Raw genomic sequence first — 24,030 nt, 5'->3', positions numbered from 1 at the left:
TCTTCCATAATTCTTAAAGTTTTATCAACCATAAGACATCCACAAGGCACAAAATAAATCCCATCGCTGGGCAACAAGAAAGCCCAGCCCAGTCCCTAGAGGAGCACAGGACAGCACCAGGGCAAGGTCCCGGCCAGCCCAGCCCAACACAGGACAGCACCGGGGCGAGGGCCCGGCCAGCCCAGCCCAACCCTGGAGGTACACAGGACAGCACCAGGCGAGGGCCTGGCCAGCCCAGCCCAGTCCCTGGAGGTACACAGGACAGCACCGGGGCGAGGCCCACAGCCAGCCCAGCACAGGACAGCACTGGGGCGAGGGCCCGGCCAGCCCAGCCCAGTCCCTGGAGGAGCACAGGACAGCACTGGGGCGAGGGCCCGGCCAGCCCAACCCAGCCCAGGACAGCACCGGGGCAAGGGCCCGGCCAGCCCAGCCCAGTCCCTGGAGGTGCACAGGACAGCAGCGGGGCGAGGCCCCCAGCCAGCCCAGCCCAGCTAGCCCTGTGCCGGGACATGGCAAGCTCCTGGGATGTCACTCAGCTCCTGCAGCGCCTGCTGAGACCCTCACCCCCAACATTCGATGCTGGTGGTTTTCATCCTGAGATGCCCATCAAACGTTCTCCTCCCAGGCCACGACTTCCCAGAGAATGGCCTACGGAGTAATGTCTGCCACAGAAAGTCTCTCGTCGAAGATAACGTCACTTCAGGGTCTACGGTGGCTGGGGTGTGTGTGTGTGTGTGTGTGTGTGTGAGTGTGTCCAGTGATGAGTTCCCTTATGTCAGATTTAAGTAACACATCCTCTCCACCCTCATTAAACCGTGTATCTAAAGTTCATCTAGGCAGGAATGTATGCTTAGTACTTTACAATGTCTCTAAAGTTTAAAAATATACTAGGATTTCCATAAATTCTTTTTTTTTTCAACCTCCGAGCTTACAAAAACTTTCCTACTACAAACAAGAACGCACGGAAGTCTTCTGAAAGCTAGAAAACCAATATCCTGAGCAACCATAAGTAAACTCATAAAAACGCAGCACCAGGCGGCGAACACCTTGAGCGAATATTGAATGCATCTCGTACAGCCCGACTCCGGTTCCAACAATAACAGCAACACACAAAGTCCACAGAAAAGCTCCCCCAACGCCTCCCGCTGAAACATACCATCCCTGTCTCTCCACAAACTGTGCGTCTTAACAACTTCCAGTGGAAGGCTCCGAGAGTCGGGGTTCACTCTGAAACAAAGCTCCATCGTAAGCGCTGTATAAACCCCAACCCGTGTTTCCAACGATCTTCATTGACAGCCACGCAAACACACGCCATCACACGTAGTGCTGCACTCAATGCCGTGGGAACAAGCTCTTCCCCAGCAGATTCTAAGTTGGCACACGGGTCCCAGGCTGAGCAAGGGACCACTTCCCTTCTGTGGAGACGTCACTCATCGAGGCATCGTTTCCCATCACCACCACTGGGAAGGTCAGAAGTGGGGCCGGAGTAACAGGTGCGCGGGGCTCTGCAGTGGCCAGCTCCCTGGCCTCGTCGGGGAGTGGCGGATCCCGCCCCAGAGGCCCAGCAGGGCCAGGGAGACCGCTGGGTCGGCGTCTGCTCAGCTGAGCTTCCTCCACACAGGCCTACGTCCACCCCAGTGCACACTCACAGCACGCGCATGCACACTTGCTGTTCTCAGAGCATCTACGCCTAGCAGAGACTCGATGCATACCAAAGGAAGTCAGCGCTACCCAAAATACAAATGACACTGAATTCAGTACAACAACACACTCGCCTCCACGAGGTAGGCCACCGTTCTTACAGGAAGTACAGCCAGGTTTTATGGTATTTTACTATGAGCACAGCCTGCTTTGCCAGGATGTCCAGGTACTATTTGGGACGGTACCAGTTCAAATTGAAAACGAACTATGAGAAACCAAAACGTGACACTACTCTTGAGAATGCCACTTCCAGGCCCATTACACGCCTTAGAGAGAGAGTTTAAGTTTACAATGGCAATCTCAACGAAATGCATCAGTGGAAACCCTACAGAAAAGCTGCATCACATTATATACATGCATGCGAATATTTTGCTCCTTTAACCAAGTTTCAGCCCCAAGAAATAGGAATTCTGACAAGCAGTTATGAAGGAGGAAACTGCCTCACCTCAAAGGGCAAAGAAGACATGGCACTGGACATGCTTGCTCCTGAATCAGGCACACTGGCACCCAGCCGGCCCACACCCAGCTGGGATACCTGCTCCCGTATCAGGTACGCTGGCACCCGGCCGGCCCACACCCAGCTGGGATACCTGCTCCCGTATCAGGTGCACTGGCACCCGGCCAGCCCACACCCAGCTGGGACACTGCTCCCGTATCAGGTGCACTGGCACCCAGCCGGCCCACACCCAGCTGGGACACTGCTCCCGTGTCAGGTACACTGGCACCCGGCCGGCCCACACCCAGCTGGGATACCTGCTCCTGAATCAGGTACGCTGGCACCCGGCTGGCCCACACCCAGCTGGGACACTGCTCCCGTGTCAGGTACGCTGGCACCCGGCTGGCCCACACCCAGCTGGGACACTGCTCCCGTGTCAGGTACGCTGGCACCCGGCTGGCCCACACCCAGCTGGGACACTGCTCCCGTGTCAGGTACGCTGGCACCCGGCTGGCCCACACCCAGCTAGGACACTGCTCCCGTGTCAGGCACACTGGCACCCGGCCGACCCACACCCAGCTGGGATACCTGCTCCCGTGTCAGGCACGCTGGCACCCGGCCGGCCCACACCCAGCTGGGACACTGCTCCCGTGTCAGGCACGCTGGCACCCGGCCGACCCACACCCAGCTGGGACACTGCTCCCGTGTCAGGTACGCTGGCACCCGGCCGGCCCACACCCAGCTGGGACACTGCTCCCGTGTCAGGTACGCTGGCACCCGGCCGGCCCACACCCAGCTGGGACACTGCTCCCGTGTCAGGTACGCTGGCACCCGGCCGGCCCACACCCAGCTGGGACACTGCTCCCGTGTCAGGTACGCTGGCACCCGGCCGGCCCACACCCAGCTGGGACACCGCTCCCGTGTCAGGTAAACTGGCACCCGGCCGGCCCACACCCAGCTGCGACACTGCTCCCGTGTCAGGTAAACTGGCACCCGGCCGGCCCACACCCAGCTGGGACACTGCTCCCGTGTCAGGTACGCTGGCACCCGGCCGGCCCACACCCAGCTGGGACACTGCTCCCATGTCAGGTACGCTGGCACCCGGCCGGCCCACACCCAGCTGGGACACTGCTCCCGAGTCAGGTACACTGGCACCTGACCGGCCCACACCCAGCTGGGATACCTGCTCCCGTGTCAGGCACGCTGGCACCCGGCCGGCCCACACCCAGCTAGGACACTGCTCCCAAATCAGGTACGCTGGCACCCAGCCGGCAAGTCCACACCCAGCTGGGACACTGCTCCCGTATCAGGTTCACTGGCACCCGGCCAACCCACACCCTGCTGGGACACCTGCTCCTGTGTCAGCCACGCTGGCACCCAGCCGGCCCACACTCAGCTGGAACACCTGCTCCCGTGTCAGGTAAACTGGCACCCGGCCGGCCCACACCCAGCTGGGACACTGCTCCCGTGTCAGGTACACTGGCACCCGACCGGCCCACACCCAGCTGGGATACCTGCTCCCGTGTCAGGCACGCTGGCACCCGGCCGGCCCACACCCAGCTAGGACACTGCTCCCAAATCAGGTACGCTGGCACCCAGCCGGCAAGTCCACACCCAGCTGGGACACTGCTCCCGTATCAGGTTCACTGGCACCCGGCCAACCCACACCCAGCTGGGACACCTGCTCCTGTGTCAGCCACGCTGGCACCCAGCCGGCCCACACTCAGCTGGAACACCTGCTCCCGTGTCAGGTAAACTGGCACCCGGCCGGCCCACACTCAGCTGGGACACCTGTTCCCGTGTCAGGTGCACTGGCACCTGGCCGGCAGGTCCTCACTCAGCTGGGACACCTGCTCTCGTGTCAGGTGCACTGGCACCCGGCCGGCCCACACCCAGCTGGGACACCTGCTCCTGTGTCAGGTACACTGGCACCCGGCAGGTCCACACCCAGCTGGGACACTGCTCCCGTGTCAGGTACGCTGGCACCTGGCCGGCCCACACCCAGCTGGGACACTGCTCCCGTGTCAGGCACGCTGGCGCCCGGCCGGCCCACACCCAGCTGGGACACTGCTCCCGTGTCAGGTACGCTGGCACCTGGCCGGCCCACACCCAGCTGGGACACTGCTCCCGTGTCAGGCACGCTGGCGCCCGGCCGGCCCACACCCAGCTGGGACACCGCTCCCGTGTCAGGTAAACTGGCACCCGGCCGGCCCACACCCAGCTGGGACACTGCTCCCGTGTCAGGTACGCTGGCACCCGGCCGGCCCACAGCCAGCTGGGACACTGCTCCCGTGTCAGGTAAACTGGCACCCGGCCGACCCACACCCAGCTGGGACACTGCTCCCGTGTCAGGTACGCTGGCACCCGGCCGGCCCACAGCCAGCTGGGACACTGCTCCCGTGTCAGGTACGCTGGCACCCGGCCGGCCCACACCCAGCTGGGACACTGCTCCCGTGTCAGGTACGCTGGCACCCGGCCGGCCCACACCCAGCTGGGACACTGCTCCCGTGTCAGGCACGCTGGCACCCGGCCGGCCCACACCCAGCTGGGACACTGCTCCCGTGTCAGGTACGCTGGCACCCGGCCGGCCCACACCCAGCTGGGACACCTGCTCCCGTGTCAGGTACGCTGGCACCCGGCCGGCCCACACCCAGCTGGGACACTGCTCCCGTGTCAGGTACGCTGGCACCCGGCCGGCCCACACCCAGCTGGGACACTGCTCCCGTGTCAGGTACGCTGGCACCCGGCCGGCCCACACCCAGCTGGGACACTGCTCCCGTGTCAGGTACGCTGGCACCCGGCCGGCCCACACCCAGCTGGGACACTGCTCCCGTGTCAGGTACGCTGGCACCCGGCCGGCCCACACCTAGCTGGGACACCTGCTCCCAAATCAGGTATGCTGGCACCCGGCCGGCCCACACTCACCTGTGATTTTCTGCAGTAGAGGTGACAGCTCGGGCTCCTGGCAGAGAGCCTGGGCCAGTGCATTCTTCACGAGCTCCTCAGCCTCGTCCAGCTCTCGGTCCGCAGGGCACTCTCCAGTGATGGAGTAGATGTAGACAAGCAGGACCAGCAGCTCCTCGGGGCTGTAGTCGTCGTGGGTCCTCTGGGAGGCCGGCTTCACCAGGGGCAGCAGCTGCCCCAGCACCGTGCCCATTGCCGAGTCCCCGATGCTCTGAAATGAAAAGTGGCGGCGGGAAAACAGGTCAGTCTCGTGCCAGGTCGAGGTGTGGGCGCCCCGCTAGCGCACAGGCAGCCTGCAAGCACTTTGTGCTGCCCGTCCCGGAGACAGCACCGCAGGGAGGCTGAGGCTGGCACGTGGCTGTGAAAGACCTGGTGCACAAAACGCCCATCACGTGCAGTCCCTGTCACGTCAGCTGAGCGCCGTCCCCACCTATCTGACAAATAAACACTTGTGATAATACACATTTTAAATAAAAATAGCAGATCGGTAAAGTGATATGGTTTTAAAACAAACATGGCGGCACCTTCAAAGGGAACTTCAAAAAATTCGTGGGAAATGAAATTAAAAGATAGGCTGCTTTTGGTGCAAAACATGAAATCTGGGGTGGGAACTGTGGTGCAGTGGGTTAATCCTCCACCTACAGTGCCAGCATCCCATGTGGGCACCGGTTCGAGTCCTAGCTGCTCCACTTCCGATCCAGCTCTCTGTTATGGCCTGGGAAAGCAATAGAAAATGGCCCAAGTCCTTGGGCTCCTGCACCCACATGGGAGACCTGGAAGAAGTTCCTGGCTCCTGGCTTTGGATCGGCACAGCTCCGGCCATTGTGACTGGGGAGTGACCCAGCGGATGGAAGACCTCTCTCTCTCTGCCTCTGCCTGTCGGTAACTTTGCCTTTCAGATAAATATATACATACATACATACATCTTAAAAAAAAAAAGTAAAATCCATGCATAGTTTTTTCATAACACATTCTCCCATTCTCCATGATCTTTTTGAAGACCCACATTTGCATGGATTTCAAATGTCTCTGTACCCGAATAAGCGTCTCCCGCGACTCTATTCTCGCGACCTCAGAAGCGCCCTGCACGCGAGGTGAGGCCCAAGCCCTCGGAGCAGTCACTGCAGCGTCGGAGGCTCGGGCTCAGCGCCCTCCACACTGCAAACACAGGAAGTCACTTCCTGCCGGATGCAGGGCAGAAATGTGGGCTGAGCTCGCTCATGTTGCTGAACTCACCTTAAAATTTAAGAAAACACTTTCAGAGTGGGACTTGCCAGAGAATCTCAGACTTCCTTACGAGTGATCAGCACACGGCACTGTGGGATAACTGGATAACCTCAAGGAACCAGACACATTCCAGCCTGAATTCTGAGAACCTTGGTGAATAGATAAATCCATCTTAAGTCATGGGCTTCAACTTCAACTATAACATAAGACAGCCCTATGAAATAAAACTCCACGATTTTTATTTAAATTCACATCAGGGGCCACCCTCTCCCAACCTGCAACTTACGTTATTCTTTTGTAGGTGTTCATCGAGCACCAGCTACGTTCCAGGCACTGCTGCAGGTCTAGGGATGCAGCAGCGAAGGAAACAACGCCCTTGCTCTCTCAGAGGATGTGTGTGTGTGTCTGAGCGTGTGTGTGCATGTGTCTGAGCGTGTGTGCCTGCGTCTGCATTGGTGTGCATGTGTGAGAACATGGGTATGCATGTGTGTGCATGTGTGAGAACATGGGTATGCATGTGTCTGAGCATTGTGTGCATGTGTGTGCATGTGTGAGAGCATGTGAATGTGTGAGAGTGTGTGTATGTATGCATGTGTCTGAGAGTGTGTGCATGTGTCTGAGCATGTGTGTGCATGTGTGAGTGCCTGTGTCTACGTTGGTGTGCATGTGTGAGATTGTGCGTGTGCATGTATGTGTGTACATGTATGTGTGCATCCGTCTGCATTGGTATGCATGTGTGAGAGCATGTGAATGCATGTGTGAGAGCGTGTATGTGTGTGCATGTGAGCATGTGTGTGCATGTGTGAGAGCGTGTGTGTGCATGTGTCTGAGCATGTGTGTGCATCTACGTTGGTGTGCATGTGTGAGAACATGGGTATGCATGTGTCTGAGCATTGTGTGCATGTGTGAGAGCATGTGAATGCATGTGAGAGCGTGTATGTGTGTGCATGTGTCTGAGCATGTGTGTGCATGTGTGAGAGCATGTGTGTGCATGTATGTGTGCATGTGTCTGAGCGTGTGTGTGCCTGTGTGCATAGATGCGCTATCTTACCGAGCAGAGACATGTAGCCAGGGAATACTGGAATACAGGCCGAGCTGAAGAAGCTCTGGCCACGAATAGCTGGATGTTGTTCCGTCTAGGGTGACTACCCAAAATGTGCTATTCCAGTCATTTCTACACCTGGGAGAAGCTGGGGGGGTATCATCTCAGGGTTAAGGGTCACAGTTACATTTCAAATACAAAAACCAGCCGTTACTGTTGATTTCCACTGCAACTCCTGCATGTTCACGATGCAGCACACACAATAAAACGCGACGTCCTTGGGGCGGATGAGGTCCAAGTGGCAAAGGACACACAGAGGTCTCTGCTACAGGTGGCAGGACGGATGTACCCGCTACAGACCCACACACGCCTCAAAGGGAACCAGGGGCCGAAGGGCCTGATGGCGCCCCAGGCTGCCCCGTGGCTTTGGAGGTCTCTGGAGGGGGCCCCTCCGGTGTCCTTTCGTGACTTCCCAAGCTGCCAAAAGTGATTTAAAGCACACCAGCCGAGCGCCAGCCTGCTGAGGGCGGGCCAGGGAGGCCGCCCTTGCGTGCTGCTCTTCCCTCTGTCACCAGCTCCCGGGCTGACAGGAAGCAGGCTCCTCCGTTGCTTTATATCCCATCACTGAGCAGGTGCACACGTGAAGTAGCTGCGCTACAGGAGCCCTGCGCCTCCCTGATTTTCCAGAGGACAGCTAGATCGAGGAGACACGGCAGGGTAACCACCCCGGTCACCTGTGAGCATGCTCACCAGTGCAGCCTTCGGGCCGCTGGTCTGTGACTCGTGCTGAGGGGCAGGGGCCTCCCTGCTGTACCTCCTGTGGACGTCTGCTGAACACACCGACTCCCACGATCACATCCTCACCCAGCGCACGGCCACCCCAAGGTGTCAGCAGTTGAGTGGACACACGCCCGAGACCGTGAGCCAGCCTCATAGGCACATGAGACAGGCTGGAAATGAATTCCACTCCGAAAGCCAGAGTCCAGCCGTGGCGGCCCCGCTAACCAGCTCCCTGCTCTCGGCAGCTCCTCCCTGGCTGTGCAGTAGCCCCGCGATGCCCAGGGCCCACTTCACCTTCCACCCCACAGCCCCTACTTTCCTTTAGCAGTGCTGCCTGCTCCTAGCACCGGCGACTCAGCAAATCACAGTGCTCAACAAAGCAAAGCTCCACTGTCGGTACGGACAGCCGGACCAGATCCAAGTGCAGGCATGCATGCCACATGGCTGACACACGTGTGCATTTCCCAACTCTGTGAACCGGGAGGATCTGGAAGGAGTAATACCCCTGCATCGAAGTGAGCACGCAGGGCACAGATCTGAGTCGCTAATATTTTCCAGGCAACGGAGCCGGGGTCCCCGGAGAAGGGACGGATTTGAGGGACGGGGCAAGGAAAACTCAAGACGGACCTGAAAGATCCTGGGGTGCCAGAACAGGAAGGAAGTGCTCAGAAAATGAGAGAACGGGACGCGTCCCAGGGACACGGGAGCCAAAGGAGAGCCCTGCCAGGGACCAGAGCTGGAACAGGCTGACCAGCAGGACGGAGCGAGCAGGACCTGAAATAACCCAAGCTACAACAAGCGTCCGTCAGTCCCTGTCATATGAGGGAGTGACTGAATTAACGCACGGACGTGTGAGGGGAGGGGCAGACGCTTCTCCCAGAGTCCCAGCCGCCTCCCGGGGAATCCTCCCAGCTGCTGAGGACCAGAGCCCAGCGTGCACAGCAGCGAGCCCACCAACACTGGGCATCCCGAGGGTTACAAGATGACAGCGTCTCTCCCCTTTCTTTCTTTCTTTCTTCTTTTTTTTTTTTTTAAGATTTATTTATTTGAAAGTCAGAGTTACATAGAGAGTGAAGGAAAGGCAGAAAGAGAGAAATGTCCTCCATCCACTCGTTCACTCCGCAATTGGCTGCAACAGCTGGAGCTGGGCCGATCCAAAGCCAGGAGCCAGGAGCCTCCTCCGGGTCCCCCATGTGGGCGCAGGGGCCCAAGGACTTGGGCCATCTTCCACTGCTTTCCCAGGCCATAGCAGAGAGCTGGATCGGAAGTGGAGCAGCCGGGACTTGAACTGGCGCCCACATGGGATGCCGGCACTGCAGGCAGCGGCTTCACCTACTACGCCACAGCGCCAGCCCCTCTTCCCTTTCTATTGCTCTTTCCTAAAACCCTCGAAGGAACCACGTCACCAATCCCAGGGGCAGACCCTCCCCAAGATGCCTGACGAGCACTCCTGGAAACCATCAAGGTCAGGAAGAAGGAGGGAAGAGGGAGAAACAGTCACACAGCAGGCAGGTCGAAGGAAACGGGTATCCTGGCCGGGGCTCGGAGATGAAGTGGGAACAAAGAGTTCGGGGCTACGAGTAACGGGCCTCACTGGTCTCGTAGCTGTAACCCACATCCTACTGTCACACAAGATTCGGACAATGAGCCCTGCACCTGCAGGGCAACCCTACCATACTTAGGTAAAAGGACAGGGAAGGGGAGAGGAGGGAGACAGGGCGGAAGGCAGGAAGCAGGCTAACAAGAGACAAATCTGTGGCAAGCCCAGCAGAGACCACTTGAACTCTGCACAGCCACCTGCAAGGTCCGGGACTGGCCCGGGAAGCAGGGACTTCCCACCTTGGGCCAAGGGCGGCAGGGAGCTGACCCAGCCGGGATGAAGCCAAGGGAGCCGGGGCCGGGTGGCCTGGCAGGCGAGCCCACCACACGCGGGGCTCCCGGCTAATACAAGCCTGTTTCCTCAGGTCTTCTTGGCTCTTGGAAAGGGGCCTAGACAGGAAGGAAGCAGCAGACCAGAGATTCCCCAGGCCGACATCTTACCGACAAAAGAAAGACCCCTGGGGCCTGGCTGCACTGTGTCCTCAACGTAGGACCACAGGCAAAGTGTCTACCTTCTCCAAGTCCCAGGGTCTTGTGTGTAAAGTCCAAATGACAGCACGAGCCCCCGAATCCTAGGCAGTCTCCTGACACAGGTGCCCACCTGCACAGCTATGGGCCACGGCTGCAAACGCCATGAGGTTTCCCTCCACAAAGGAGCGCTCCGGCAAGGACCCAGACACCAGGGGCTCACGTCTGCGCAGGGCTAACTCTGGGGAAAACACTTTGCCGCACGCAGGAACACACAGCAATGGTGAGTGCTTCGCCACGCTGGTCCGAGGCTTCAGCGACAGCTCGGCGCCCGCACACGCTGCCCAGGCGGCAGGGCTGAATGAGACCTTCGAGGAGCAGGGCGACCCTCATCTCCAGGGAGGAGCGGCGGCTACGAGCACGGGGTTTGAAACCACAGCTTGGAACACAGCTGCGGCAGGCAGGAAAATGTCAACGGAAACCCAAACAGCACCAAGGGCCGCCATTAGAACAGCACACGCACAGCAGCCAGACCAGCGTGGGAGGCAAACACGGCTTCTTTGTAAGGGACCTGGGCTTGGGTTTCTCATGCACGTTTATACAAACAGGCCTGCTCAGGAGGGAAAGCCGGGGGCTGCGTCTGGAACGGCAGAACCTGGGGCTCCTGTTATTCTTGACCGTGTCCCCGGCCAGCCCACACAAAGGCCCTCTGTACAGCGTGTGCTGGCCTAAGAAGGGCCCCCGCTGCGTGGGCAGGCTCAGCCTCAGATCTGCCAAGAGGGCTGTAGTCTGGCTGCAGAGCAGGCCTGGCTGGCCCCACACCTGCCCCTCCATGGGCCCAGGCTGCAGAACCCACCTGGCCACGCCTCTAAGCTTCAGGCCCACTGAGGTGTGTGAGACCCACAGATGCTGCCAGTGGGGGCCCGAGACTCCTCTGCCTAAAACCTGCCTCCACCTGCCGTGAGACTTGCCTCCAAGCTTTCTTTTCTTTTTTAATTTCTATTTATTTGAAAGGGGGAGAGCAAAAGATCAAACAAGCTTCTACCTGCAGGTCCACTCTCCAAATGCCCACAACAGCCAGGGCTGGGCGAGGCCAAAGCTAGGGGCCAGGAACTCCATATGGGTCTCCCACGGAGGTAGAAGGAACCCAAGCACGTGGGCCGTCATGTGCTGCTCCCAGGTGCATTAGCAGGACGCTGGATTGGAAGCAGAGGTAGCACTCTATCCCAGGCACTCTGATGCAGGACGCACCACGTCCCAAATGGAGGCTTAACCAGCTGCACAAGAACACTTCCCCCATAACCAGTCTTTTAGGCCCCAGAATGCACTCTGTTTCCTTGGGGAATGGGCTTCTTTTACGTGTCCCAGCAAAATGCAAAACTGTAATTTGATGAGTGCAAGGGCAGTGTCTCAGTGCAGGCATGCACTGACAAAGCCCTCAGCACTATGTTCACATGGTGTGCTCGCTCTGTGCTGTCCTCCGGACATGCAAACAGAGCAGGACACAAGACTTGGGGGGGGGCTTCCAGCTGGGGTGGGGGTGGGAGAAAAGAGCTGTGAGTCCATGGAATGAGTCGTTTGTACAGCACGCCCTCACGGAGAAACACAGCAGAGGGTCACCTCCACCCAGAAGAGGCAGGCTGCTCCGACTGGACCAGACTTGGCGCCCCAAATCCATGCCATCGTGTAACCCCGGAACCTTAGGCTGGTGTTTGCTGGGTTGAGGGTGCAGACTTGAGCTCATTATGGCCTCCTGGGGGTGGGCCTGGGAGGAGGCCTTTGTGTCACTGTTGTTCCCAGAGCAGAGGGGAGCTCTCTCGTGCGGGCTGGCCACACGGCCAGGCACGCTTCCTGGGCTCTCTGTGACTGTCTCTCCACGCGTGCTCCACCACGGCCAGTCTCAGCAGAGGCCGGATGCAGGGAGCCTCCGCACCGTCAGCCAGGGGAAACCTGCTCCCGGCAGGTGAAGGCAGGGGAAGCTGACACAGCGCTGGAGCTCAACCAGCCTCGCTGGCTCTAGTACCAGAGAGAGGTGCGGCATGCAGGCAAGGGCGACGGGACGGGACCGCTCCAGCATCCCCTCAACTCAGCATCATGCACACGCAAGGTGAGTGTGGGCAGGAGGAATAATTCCTCCAACCAGGGAACCCACACACTAAACCCTAAGTGTCTACACGGCAAAAGGGATCCTGTAGACGGGCCTTGAGGTGAGCAGATTACCCTGCACTGTGGGAAGCTATTCTGACCACTAAGTCTTTCCGGCAGGGACCACCCCCGGCCGTGGTTAGAGAGAAGTGCGATGACGAAGGTCGGACAGAGGCAACGTTGCTGGTTGGACACTGAAGGAGAGGCCAGAAGCCACAGCATGCAGGGCAGGTGGAAACCGGAAATGGCCAGGAAGCCAGTGCTTCCCGAGAGCGTCCGAGAGAGACGACGCCTCTGACAATGAGACCTCCAGAACTGCCAGGTGACACGCTCGGGTTGTGTGAAGCCGGGACACGTGTGCCAATTGCCTACAGCAGCTACAGCGGCTGGCGAGAGCTGGGCACACGAAGCTGTGCACCAGGGCGCACGGCCTGGGAGCAGGGGACCGGGCCAAGGGAGTCCACCCTCACTGGTGCTGTTACGAGTCTGCCCCTAACGCTCTTCTGTGTTCCACCATGGGTGATGCAAGAGGGCCCTTGTTAGACCCCAGCACCTGGAAGTCTGATCTCGCCAATAAATTTCTGTTCCTTATAAGTGACCAAGTCTTAGGAAGGAGAGTACTTTAAAAAGTTCATAGAAAATGGAATAAAAAGCTTACTTTGGTGCAAAAAAAAAAACCTTTGAAATCCATGCAAAGGGTCTTCCAAAAGTTCATCAAGATGTGTATTATGAAAAAACTATGCATGGGTTTAAAATGTTTTTGCATCATAATAAACTTGCTTTAACTGCATTTTTCCATGAACTTTTCGAGGTTCCCTCATATTGTTTACATAGCAGCACAAAACAGACTAAGACAAGGGGCTCAATAAGTAGCTGAATGATTAAATGAACAGCCAAGGCAAACAAGCCAGTGAGTGCCATCAGGGCTGACACAAAGCCAAGGCGCAGAGACGCACCAAGTCCAAAGCTTGCTTCTGAACACTTCTGCCAAGAAGTAGTCGTCAACCTAACACCTGGGAGCCTCATAAGCCCATAAGCAGTAGGCCGAGAACAATGATACAGGACTTGGCTTTTCTGAATACGGCCCATAGTCCCCTGGGATTTCAGAGACCTTTTCCAGAGATTCATGAGGCCAAAATTATTTTTAAAATGTGAAGACATTCTTGGCCTTTTTCATAGTGTGGGTGTGGACACTTGTCCCAACAGAGCAAAAGTATGCTGAGTAGAACTGCTGGTAACTTAACACGCATCAAGGCCGAGGCTCCACACCACACCAACAATCACCACGCTCACTGCCTGTATGCTCTGTGCTCACTGAAGCTGGCTTCAGCGAAGGGCTTCAGTTCTGCTCACAAATGCCCTTCAGAAGCAGTAGCTACAGACTCTCAGCCTCTAAGCACCCCCTGACAGTCCGTGTGACAACACAGACACCATGTCGAGAGCACTTCTGCAGCATGCTAAGGTAGACAGCGGGTAGCTCTGGAGAAAGTATTGGGAAAGTGTGGCAATTATGAATGCGATCAACTGCTACCCTCACTCAACACCACTGCTACTTGAAAGAATGTCAGAGAAACTATGATGATCAAGATTTCAGTATTTGGTAAACATTTTCTCAAAAATCTTCCAGCTCCCTACTAATGGCCAGGGAAAAGCAGTGGAAGATGGTCCAAGTGTTTGGGCCCTTGCACCCACGTGGGAGGCCCAGATGAATCTCTGGCTCCTGGCTTCAAACTGGCTGGGCTCTGGCTGTTGCAACCATCTGGGGAGTGAACCAGCAGATGGAAGATCTCGCTATTTCTCACTTGCTCTCTTTGTAGCTTTGACTTTCAAATAAATGAATTTTTTTAAATGAACAAGCTTAGCCTTTTCCAAGGAAAAAACTGATGCAGTTTATCATCGGTCACAAAATTCTGGCATTTGAGTAAAAATGTAAACTTTGGAAAACCTGTTTCTCTCACTGCCAGATTCTCTACTCTTAGAGACTATTCTGATGAGATCAGAAGTGACATTAAAATGTGAATTTTCTCAATTACATAATAAATATGTCAACATTTGGAAGATCTATAAAATTCAGTGAGCCAATGTTTTCCAAACGACCAATAACATAGTGAAAGAAAACCAGCCACCCAAAATTTAAGATTTATCTGTGGATTTTAACGTAAAAGTACAAAAAGCTCATTAATATGATTTCTGATTCCACATTACAACTTATCCTCAAGAAATCACTACTTGTAGAGTTTGGATGGGGAATCCAAAAGGAATGCCCGCAAACATCTGTGAAAGCCATCAACACCCTCCCCTCCACAGCTACGTGTCTGTATGATGCTGGATTCCATCACAAACTCCCACCAGAACAACAAATGACAGCACACTGGATGAGCAAGCAAATGAGAGCTGAGCTGTTCTCTATCAGTAAGACACCGAAAAAGATTTTCAAAAATACAAACCAGGGGCAGGTGTTCAGCCTAGCTAAGAGGCCTGTGTCCCATATCAGACTTTATAGATTCAGGATCGGCTCCATATGCAGACCCTGGGACAGAATGGCAATGGCTCCAGTAACTGAGTCCCTGCCGCCCACGTGAGAGACCTGGATTACGTTCCTGGTAACCAGCGTTAGCCAGGCCCTGCCCTGGCCAGCGCAGGTATTTGGGTGTGGACTAGCAGATAGTAGCTTTCTCTCTGTCTCTCAAATAAATAAATAAATGTCTCAATGGCATTCTCACTTTTTTTGTCTTGGAAATATAGTTACATTTTATAAAATATATTATCTATATTAGCAATATAGTAATTTATTATTTTAAATAAATGAATATGTTAAGTTTTATTTTGAAAATTGTTATTACTATAAACAACAGATTTCATGTATTTCCTAGGTACAGTTCTAAGATGACCATACTTCCTGCCCTTCCCATCCCCCTCTCCTTCCCTTCCTTTTCATTAATTTTGCAAAGTTATATTTTAATATAGCCTATAATCTCTACCTTAATTCACTAGTAACCATAATATTCAGTAAATCAGAAGCAGGCAGACCACAGTCCCACAAGAGTATAAGCAAGGATTAAAAACAACAATCATATCAGAGGTGTATGTTTCACCCTTATATATATATATTTGGTATTCTATATTAACTGCCACATATCAGAGAAAACACTGATATTTGTCTTTTTGAGACTGGCCTGTTTCACTATGTATAATGGTTTCCAGTTGCATTCACTTTGTTGCAAAAGACAGAATTTCATTCTTTTTTATGGCTGAGTAGTATTCCATAGTGTGTGTGTGTGTGTGTGTGTGTATATATATATATATATATATATATGTTTTCTGTATCCAGTCATCAGTTGGACATCTGGGTTGATTCTCTATCTTAGCTATTGTGAACTGAGCAGCAATAAACATGGAGATACAGGTAACTCTTTCATATGCTTTTTATTTTGCTTGGGTAAATTCTCAAGAGTGGGATGGCTGGGTCATATGGTAGATCCCTTTTCAGATTTCTGAGGGATCCCCACACTGTCTTCCATAATCATTGTACTAGTTTACATTCCTACCAACAGTGGATTACGGTACCTTTTCCCCCCACATCCTTGCCAACATTTATTATTTTTTTATTTTTGGATGATACCCATTCTAACTGGGGTGAGGTGAAACCTCATGGTGGGTTTTATTTGTATTTTCCTGATCCTGAGCATTTTTTCACACATCTGTTGGCTATTTGACTTTATCCTTTGAAAAATACCTGTTCATGTCCTTTGCCCATTTCATAGCTGGATCATTTGTTTTGTTGTTGTTGGGTTTCTTGAGCTCTTTATAGATCCTGGATAGTAAATCTTTATCAGTTGCATAGTTTGCAAATATGTTCTACCATTCTATCAATTGCCTTTTCTTTTTGAATGTTTCCTTTGCAGTGCAGAATCTTCTTAGCTTGATATAATCCCATTTGTCTATTTACTGACTGTGGATGTCACATTGTGAAAAGAAAGCTCATAATTTCCTTTCAAGACTCATCCCAGGAGCTGGCCCTGTGGTATCGTGGGTAAAGCTGCTGCCTGCAGTGCCAGCATCCCATATGGGCACCAGTTCAAGACCTGGCTACTCCACTTCCAGTCCAGCTCTCTGCTATAGCCTGGGAAAGCAGTGGAAGATGGCCCAAGTCCTTCAGCCCCTGAACCCACATGGGAGACTCAGGAGAAGCTCCTGGCTCCTGGCTTTGGATTGGCCCAGCTCCAGCCATTGCAGTCATCTGGGGTGTGAACCAGCAGATAGAGGCCTCTCTCTGCCTCTTTGTTAATTCTGCTTTCCAAATAAATAAATAAATCTTTTAAAAAATGAAAAAAAAATCATTTTATTTATTTGAAAGGCAGAGTTACAGAGGGAGAGAAAGAGAGATCTTCCATCCACTGGTTCATGCTGCAATGGCCAGGGCTGGGCCAGGCCAAAACCAAGAGCCTCAAACTCCACCCAGATCTCCCACATGAGTGGCAGGGACCCAGGTACTTGGGCCATCTTCCACTGCTTTTCCAGGGTATCAGCAGGGAGCTGGATCAGAAGTGGAGCAGCCAGGACTCGGACTGGTGCTTACATGGGACGCTGGCTCTGCTGGCAGTGGCTCAACCCCCGCACCATCATGCCAGCCCCAAGTTCATGACTCTATTCTCTCTCCTCCTTGCCACAGCTGACATGCAGATGAGGCAGTGGGCAGGCGGCTTCAGCTCCTCCTACAGAGGAGGGTGAGCAGTGGGCTCCCTGCATCACAGCCTCCTGAGATCTGATGTGCACACACTGTGCTGGGGCTCCTGTTACATTCCCTAGGTACAGGATGGGCCTCGAGGAAGTCTCCCAGGCGATGCTGGAGTTGGGTGCTGCTGGCCCACAAAACGTCCTGGGCGGCATCTGGACTGCAGGCCAGTGTAAAATATGCTCTCCTGATTGAGCCACACACATCTCCTGATCGTGCAGCACTTTAAGCTGAATCCTAACTTGTCTAACTCGTGAGTGTCCATCTCCAAGTTCCTCTCCAAACCCAGCCAGCTGCCCACTGGACTTCTCCACTTGGATATCTCAAAGTCACTTCAATGAGTAAAACGGAAACCAGCATGAGCGGCCCCCAGTTTGCTGTTCATTCCAAGTGCCCTGTACTGCTGTGTGAGCCCATCGCTCGTTCAATTGATCCCGGGAGAAGCCATGACACCGGCACTTCTTTTACCTTCTTGGCTTCTTTAACCACTCAGCCTCGTCATCACGAACACCTCCCGCCCTGACGATGGCTCAGCCTGGCCGATCTCGTGTCTCTGCCTCCGTGCCTCCGTACACACCCCTCTCCCTCCCCTCTGCTGGGTCTCAAATCCAACTGCAGCATCATCTCAGGCCTTCCCCAGCTGAGTCAAACGACCCCAGAGAAGCCTGCACCTTGGTCCTTCCCAGCCTGAATTCACCTGTTTACTCGGGTCTGGATCCACTCAAACACCCAAAGGTTCCTGGAGAAAGAACCACATCTTATTCCTGATGCCGTCTCTAGGCCCTAGCTTAGCCCTTTGAATGCCGGGGAAATGGTACTCATCTCCACAATGAAGTAGCTGGCCCAGAAAAAGAGAGGAACAAGAAATGCAGGCTACCTTATCTAATCCTCCTTAAATCCTATCATTACTTCAGAGAAACAAGCGAGGTTGAGAAAAGTTACTCCTGCAGGTATCATCCAGTGATTGGCTGAGCCAGGATCCAACCCAAGACTGCCTTTCTCCAAAACCTGTGTCCGCCTGCTGTGGACTCCAGTACATCCAGGGAGAGAACCCTTCTCTGGGGCCGTGGGGATTCTAACGGAGACACACAGTCGAGGGAACCTGCTCATGAGACCATATGTAAATCACACAGGGCAAGAGCAGCGGAAGACGAAGCTGGCACATCGGGGGGAGCCACTAACCTGCAGCTCCTTAGGGCCCCTGACAAGGTACATGGAGGGCCCAGAACCTCTGGGGGCGGGGGAGGGATTTGTAGTTCCAGCCACCAGTGTCAAGGCAGACTTTGCCACCCTTGATGTCACCATACCATGTTTACGCCCCCTCCATGCCCTGGGGACAGCTGGTGTCCCTGGGCCAGTGGCCTCCAGTTGTGACCCCCCCCTCCGGCAGCCTCATTTTCTGTGGAACTGTCACCAGGTGGAGAAAGTGGGGCACACTGAAGACACACACACACAGAGCAACCAGGTGCAGAAGTCACCCAGAGGGCCGAAACGGTGTCCAGGAGCAGCGGAGTCAGAGAGAGCAGCAGGAAGAGTGGCCGGCAAGCCGAGTGGACAGACCCAATTGGCTGAGCTCGGGCACGGAAGGCGAGACGTGAGGCAGAGAAGGGGCAGGGCGTTCAGGGCCAGCAGCCAGCCCACGGTCAGAACTTCAGTTTTTCTTCCAAGATGGATTCTGTGGGGGCTTTGAGTGGGCCCAGGTACAATCTGTATCGTGCTTGCTCTAAACCCCACCTCCCTGGCTGTGGCGGGGAGGGGACAGCATGCTGGAGCAAGGGCGGAAGCTGGGGGGGGGGGGGGGGCGGAGAGTTTTAGGAAGCAAAATCAATGCACCAAGCGAGGACCCGCGGGGCTTGAATCACGGTGGGAGCCGTGGCGGGACGGAGAGCTGGCTGAACTTGCAAACACTTGAAGTTAAAGGCTGGCGCCGTGGCTTAACAGGCTAATCCTCCGCCTTGCGGCGCCGGCACACCGGGTTCTAGTCCCGGTTGGGGTGCCGGATTCTATCCCAGTTGCCCCTCTTCCAGGCCAGCTCTCTGCTATGGCCCGGGAAGGCAGTGGAGGATGGCCCAAGTGCTTGGGCCCTGCACCCGCATGGGAGACCAGGAGAAGCACCTGGCTCCTGGCTTCAGATCAGCGCGATGCGCTGGCTGCAGCGGCCATTGGAGGGTGAACCAACGGCAAAAAGGAAGACCTTTCTCTCTGTCTCTCTCTCTCACTATCCATTCTGCCTGTCAAAAAAAAAAAAAAAAAAAAAACCAGCAGCTTGCTGACGGGATGAACACGGAGTGTGAGAGAAAGAAGAGCCTAGGTTACCCCAAAGGCTTTGGATGGAGCTTCAGAGGAGGGGGCAGGGGAGGGCAGAGAGGGCAGAACGGGCGTGAGGGGTGAGAATGGCAGGCGAGAGAGCTGAAGAATGCGCCAGGGAGCCTTCATAGGACAGGCAGACACAAACACACGCAGAGGGGCACGGGGCCAGCCGGCGCTCTGTCCACGGAGCGCAGGATTCCCGGGCAGTGAGAACACTGTAGCCCCAGACGTGGAAACAGGTTCATTTAAAATGCCCCTGAAGAACACATGGGCTGTGTCGCACGACGAACTGCTACGCAGCAGTGAGAACAAATGAGCTATAATTTTATGAGGACCGATGAGTCACAGACGAAAGCAGCCAGGAGGGGGAAAATATGAAATAACCCCATGTACGTATTACAGAAACCAGGACAACTAATCCCTGCTTGCAGGACTCCCCACTGCTGGGGCTCGTCCAGGTGGCCCTGGGGCTGGGGACACAGCTGTCTCCAGTCAGCAAAATCATGGAGCCGTGCTTTCCTGAGTTACACTTTCCCTCCATAAAAAGCCCTTAAGAAGCCATTAGACCAGGCCGTATTTCCTGCACCCTGGGAGGACCAGCGCCATCTACTTAGAGTTCTTGTTGCAGAGTAGCGTCGACCCAAAGCAAGAGCAGGAAAACCCGAGAAGCCTCCCAGAGTCATCTGGTAACAGGAGTGGGCCTCGAGCCCTCCGCCGGGGGACGGGGAAGGCTGACTTCCGAGGAGGCAGAGAAGGGTCAGCAATGGCTGTGCACCCGACGTCTCGGGGCAGTCGCCTCCCGCGCTGCTTTCTCCCACCTCTCGGGGAATGACGCGGGCGCTGTGCTTCAAACAGGGCTGCCAGGTCGGACAGGCTGTTTCCTCTCGACAGGTCATCTGGGCTGCAGGCCGAAGGAGACGGGAGACGGGGCCAGGCGGCTTGCGCAGAGCGGAGCCCAGCCTGCGGGGAGCTGGGAACCGCAAGGCCAACAAACCACCGGCCTTGTGTCCCTATCCGGCCACCTTTAAAGAATCGAGGGCTCCTGTCGTGCTGTCATCCATCCGTCACAGTGACGGAGCAGCCTCCACGCCCTGCCCCTGCGTGTTTAAAACTCAGCTCTCCGTGACCCAAGTGTCTGGCTGGTTCAGTTGGCCCCAGGGCAGGCCTGTTTGTCATCAAGGTAACCAACCAAAATAATAAAACGGGTCAGCGCCGGGCCTTCCAAAGCCGGCATGGAAACATCCACGCCCCTGCAGCCAGGGCCAGCTCGGCCTGTCTCCTCGCTGCTGCTCCTGGAGAACCTTCCCCAGACCACAAACACCGCACGTGGATGTGAGCTCAAAGCCCGCCTGTTCTGACTGGTGTCTCGCCTGTTCGCTCTCCCGTCTGGCTCAGAGCAACTGTGCAGTCTCGGCAGGGGGCGTGAGTGATGTCATTTTGCTGACCCCGCAGAAGGAGCCACGTTCACGAACGAGGGGGCACGAGAGCAGATGAAGATGTGGACCCCAGCTGTCTCAGCGGGGTGCGTGAAACTGCTCCCTCACCTGTGCTGGGGCCGACCCCCAGCACCCACAGGCAAGCGAGGGCTGCAGGCTGACCGGGAGGAGGGAGAAACCGGCCAGTGAGGAGGACGGCTCCAGGAGGCCTCTGCAAACCAGAATGCTCTCCCCAGTGCTATCTCCGCCCGCTGCGCACCCCGTGCTGGCAAGCTCGAAGGGCAGGGCCTCTGAGCTCCCTCGTGAGAGTGACCGCACCGCGGAAACCCCATCCAGGAACTAGACCTGTCCCTCGTGGGCATGCCCTGCCAGGAAGAACCACAGCCAGGAGCTCTGCAGGCAGGACCGGCCTGCGCAGATGTCGTTCGGGAATGCTCTCTGCTCCAGAGAAGTGTGCAAAACCCCAGGACGGCCTGTTTGCAGGAAGGGGACCCAGACGCGGGGCCTCTTCTCTCCCAGCCTCTGGCCCTGACCCACGCAGAGCTCACGGGCACCTTCCTCGTCCCGGAGCGAGCCGTGCCTCCTCTGAGAGGAAATGCTCTCGGCACAAGCCTGCACCCAGGAGGAGGAGAGGCAGACGGAGGAGGGAGGCACACGGCTCCCGAATGCTTACTTCCCAGGCTTGGGGGCAGCTGGGCAGTCACTGGGCGTAGAAGGCCTCTCTGGATGGCCGCCAAGTCACACCTTACAGAAACCGACTGCAGGCTTCCTAACACTGTTCTCTTTTTAAAGTGTACCAGCACGTGGCCAGCACTGTGGCACAGCAGGGAAAGCCACCGCCCGCAGTGCTGGCATCCCACACGGGCACCAGTTCTAGTCCCGGCTGCTCCACTTTCTATCCAGCTCCCTGCTCGTGGCCTGGGGAAAGCCAACGGGTTTGGTTCCTGCCACCCACGTGGGAGACCCGGATGAAGCTCCTGGCTTTGGCCTGGCCCAGCCTGGTGGTTTCAGCCACTTGAGGAGTGAACCAGTGGATGGAAGACCTTTCTCTCTCTCCCTCTCCCTCTCTCTACAGCTCTGGCTTTCAAATAAATAAATAAATCTTTAAACAAATAAAAATAAAATAAATTTAAAAATGCATCAGCACAGGGAACATCCCACCTGCTCACAGGAACAATGTGGAGCTGCACCTCAAGCCGAACTCACACCTCTAGGGCTCAAGTTCAGGGCCACAGCCGCACCAGGCTCTCACGGAGGAAGGCGACACGAACACTTGCCCATCCACAGAGAGCCCACGTCTGCTGCATCCTTTCCTTCCTCTCCACAGGCCGCTCCTATTTAGAGAGGAGGGGGCACAGCCTCTAGAGACGCACCGCCCACTGCCCCCACCCCCCAGACCTGGCCCCTTGGGCAGTGGCCTCGGAGCCCCATGGCACTGCCTCGCCTCAGCACTGCCCACTGCTTCTGACTCCCCTGGGAACAGCCGTCCAAGCCGTCCCCATGGCCTCCACCGTAGGTGTCCCTGTGCAGCTGTGGCCAGCTCAGCGATGGACCCTGGCTTTGGCCCCAAGCCCTCCCCTCCCCATCTTCTTTCTGCTCGCTCGACTGTACCCCCTCTCCTTCAGCTTCACCGTGTGCATTTGCCTCCAAAAGCAAGACAGCTCCAGGCCCCGCAGGCTCTGGGACCCCCACTCTATGTGTGTGTGTCGGTGTGTGTGTGCACATGTGGTGTGCGTGTGTGTGTCTCTGTGTGTGGGCATGTGTCTGTGTGTGTGCGTGTGGGGTGTGCATATGCGCGTGTGGGTGTGTGTGTGCACATGTGGGTGTGGGTGTGTGCACATGTGGTGTGCGTGTGTGTGTGTGTGTGGGCATGTGTCTGTGTGTGTGCGTGTGGGGTGTGCATATGCGCATGTGGGTATGTGTGTGCATGTGAGGGGTGTGCGTGTGTTTGTGTGTGTGTGTGGGTGGGTGCATGCATGGGTGTGTGTGTGGGTCTGTAAGGGTGTGGGGGTGTGCATGTATGTGTGTGCGTGTGGGGGTGTGCGTGTGTTGTGGTGTGTGCATGTGTGGGTGTGTGCATGCGTGTGCATCTGGGTGTGTGCGTGTGTGGGTGTGGTCTGTCTGCTTGTACACATTTTAGAACAGAAAACCCTTGGGAAAAGGGGGCTGTGCCTGTGCTTATGTAATCAATGGGAAATCAAACACTACCCAGTGACGAGGCACAGAGGCACGGCTTGGTGCCTTGAGGCTGCCGGAGCTTCAGTTCCCGGGAGCACAGACAGCGCTGAGATCTGCTGCCCGCACTGCTGCCTGGTGGCCCTGCGTGGCCAGCTCGGCCCCAGCACGCCGCCCAGCCCCACTCCTCCCCCTTCCCGGTTCTGCCCCGCCACCAGCCAGCTCCAGCCCCACTCCTCCCTGCTTCCCCGGTTCTGCCCAGCACGCCGCCCAGCCCCGCTCTCTGCATGGCCCTCCCTCGCTCCTGTCCGTCTCACCTGGCTGAAACGCACAGGGAGGCTGGACCACTGTCTGGTTTCTAGACGCTGTGTCTGTTGTGTCTAAATCATGCCTGGTCCATGACAGGGACTCGGCACTGGCAGAGTGGACGGATGGATGGTTGAACGAGTGAATGAAGTCTCCGATTCATGACCTGTAGGATGTGATTTTCTCCCAGTCATCGTCCTCAGGCACACTGATGCAAAGTGACCGTGCTAGAGTGACATAAAATCAACGATCTGCATCCCACTTAAGTGCAGCGTGTGTCTGCAGACTGGACTGCTACGCTCCCCCACAAAGTGGTGACATCTGATAGCCGTCCATGGCGCCTGGCTTACACCACGTAACAGGACATCTCTAAGGCTCTCCCACACTGTGGCGTGTCGGAATCTCCCTCCTCTGAGCGCTGAGTGCCATTCCACCGCCTGGGTATCCACACTGCGCCTGTCTGTGGCACGGACTGGGGGACACCGAGGGGCTCCCGGCTCTCGGCGGTTGTAAAAGCGCCACGTCAACGCTGGAGCGCCACGTGCACTTTTCACAGCAAGAACACACAGGCGACCGCAGAGGTGGGCACAGCCAGTCCCTGCCACACTCGGATCCCTTTTCTTGGCTGTTGTGACAAAAAGCACAAACCCGGGGAGCCACACTCGCCGTTTGCTGAGCGGAAATCAGGGAGTCCGCACTGACGACG

General features: G+C 56.0%; 1 protein-coding gene across 1 annotated transcript in view; it reads right to left on the bottom strand.

Moving 5' to 3' along the window:
* Window positions 1-24,030, bottom strand: part of SCFD2 (sec1 family domain containing 2) — a 356,231-nt gene that overhangs the window by 175,096 nt on the left and 157,105 nt on the right. Inside the window, exon 5 of the mRNA XM_062198835.1 lies at window positions 5,063-5,312. Coding sequence (XP_062054819.1) covers window positions 5,063-5,312 — 250 coding nt within the window. The remainder of the gene's footprint in view (window positions 1-5,062; window positions 5,313-24,030) is intronic.

This window comes from Lepus europaeus, chromosome 8 (genome assembly GCF_033115175.1).
Source record: "Lepus europaeus isolate LE1 chromosome 8, mLepTim1.pri, whole genome shotgun sequence".
NCBI lineage: Eukaryota > Metazoa > Chordata > Mammalia > Lagomorpha > Leporidae > Lepus > Lepus europaeus.
This window is presented reverse-complemented; position numbering and strand designations above follow the sequence as displayed.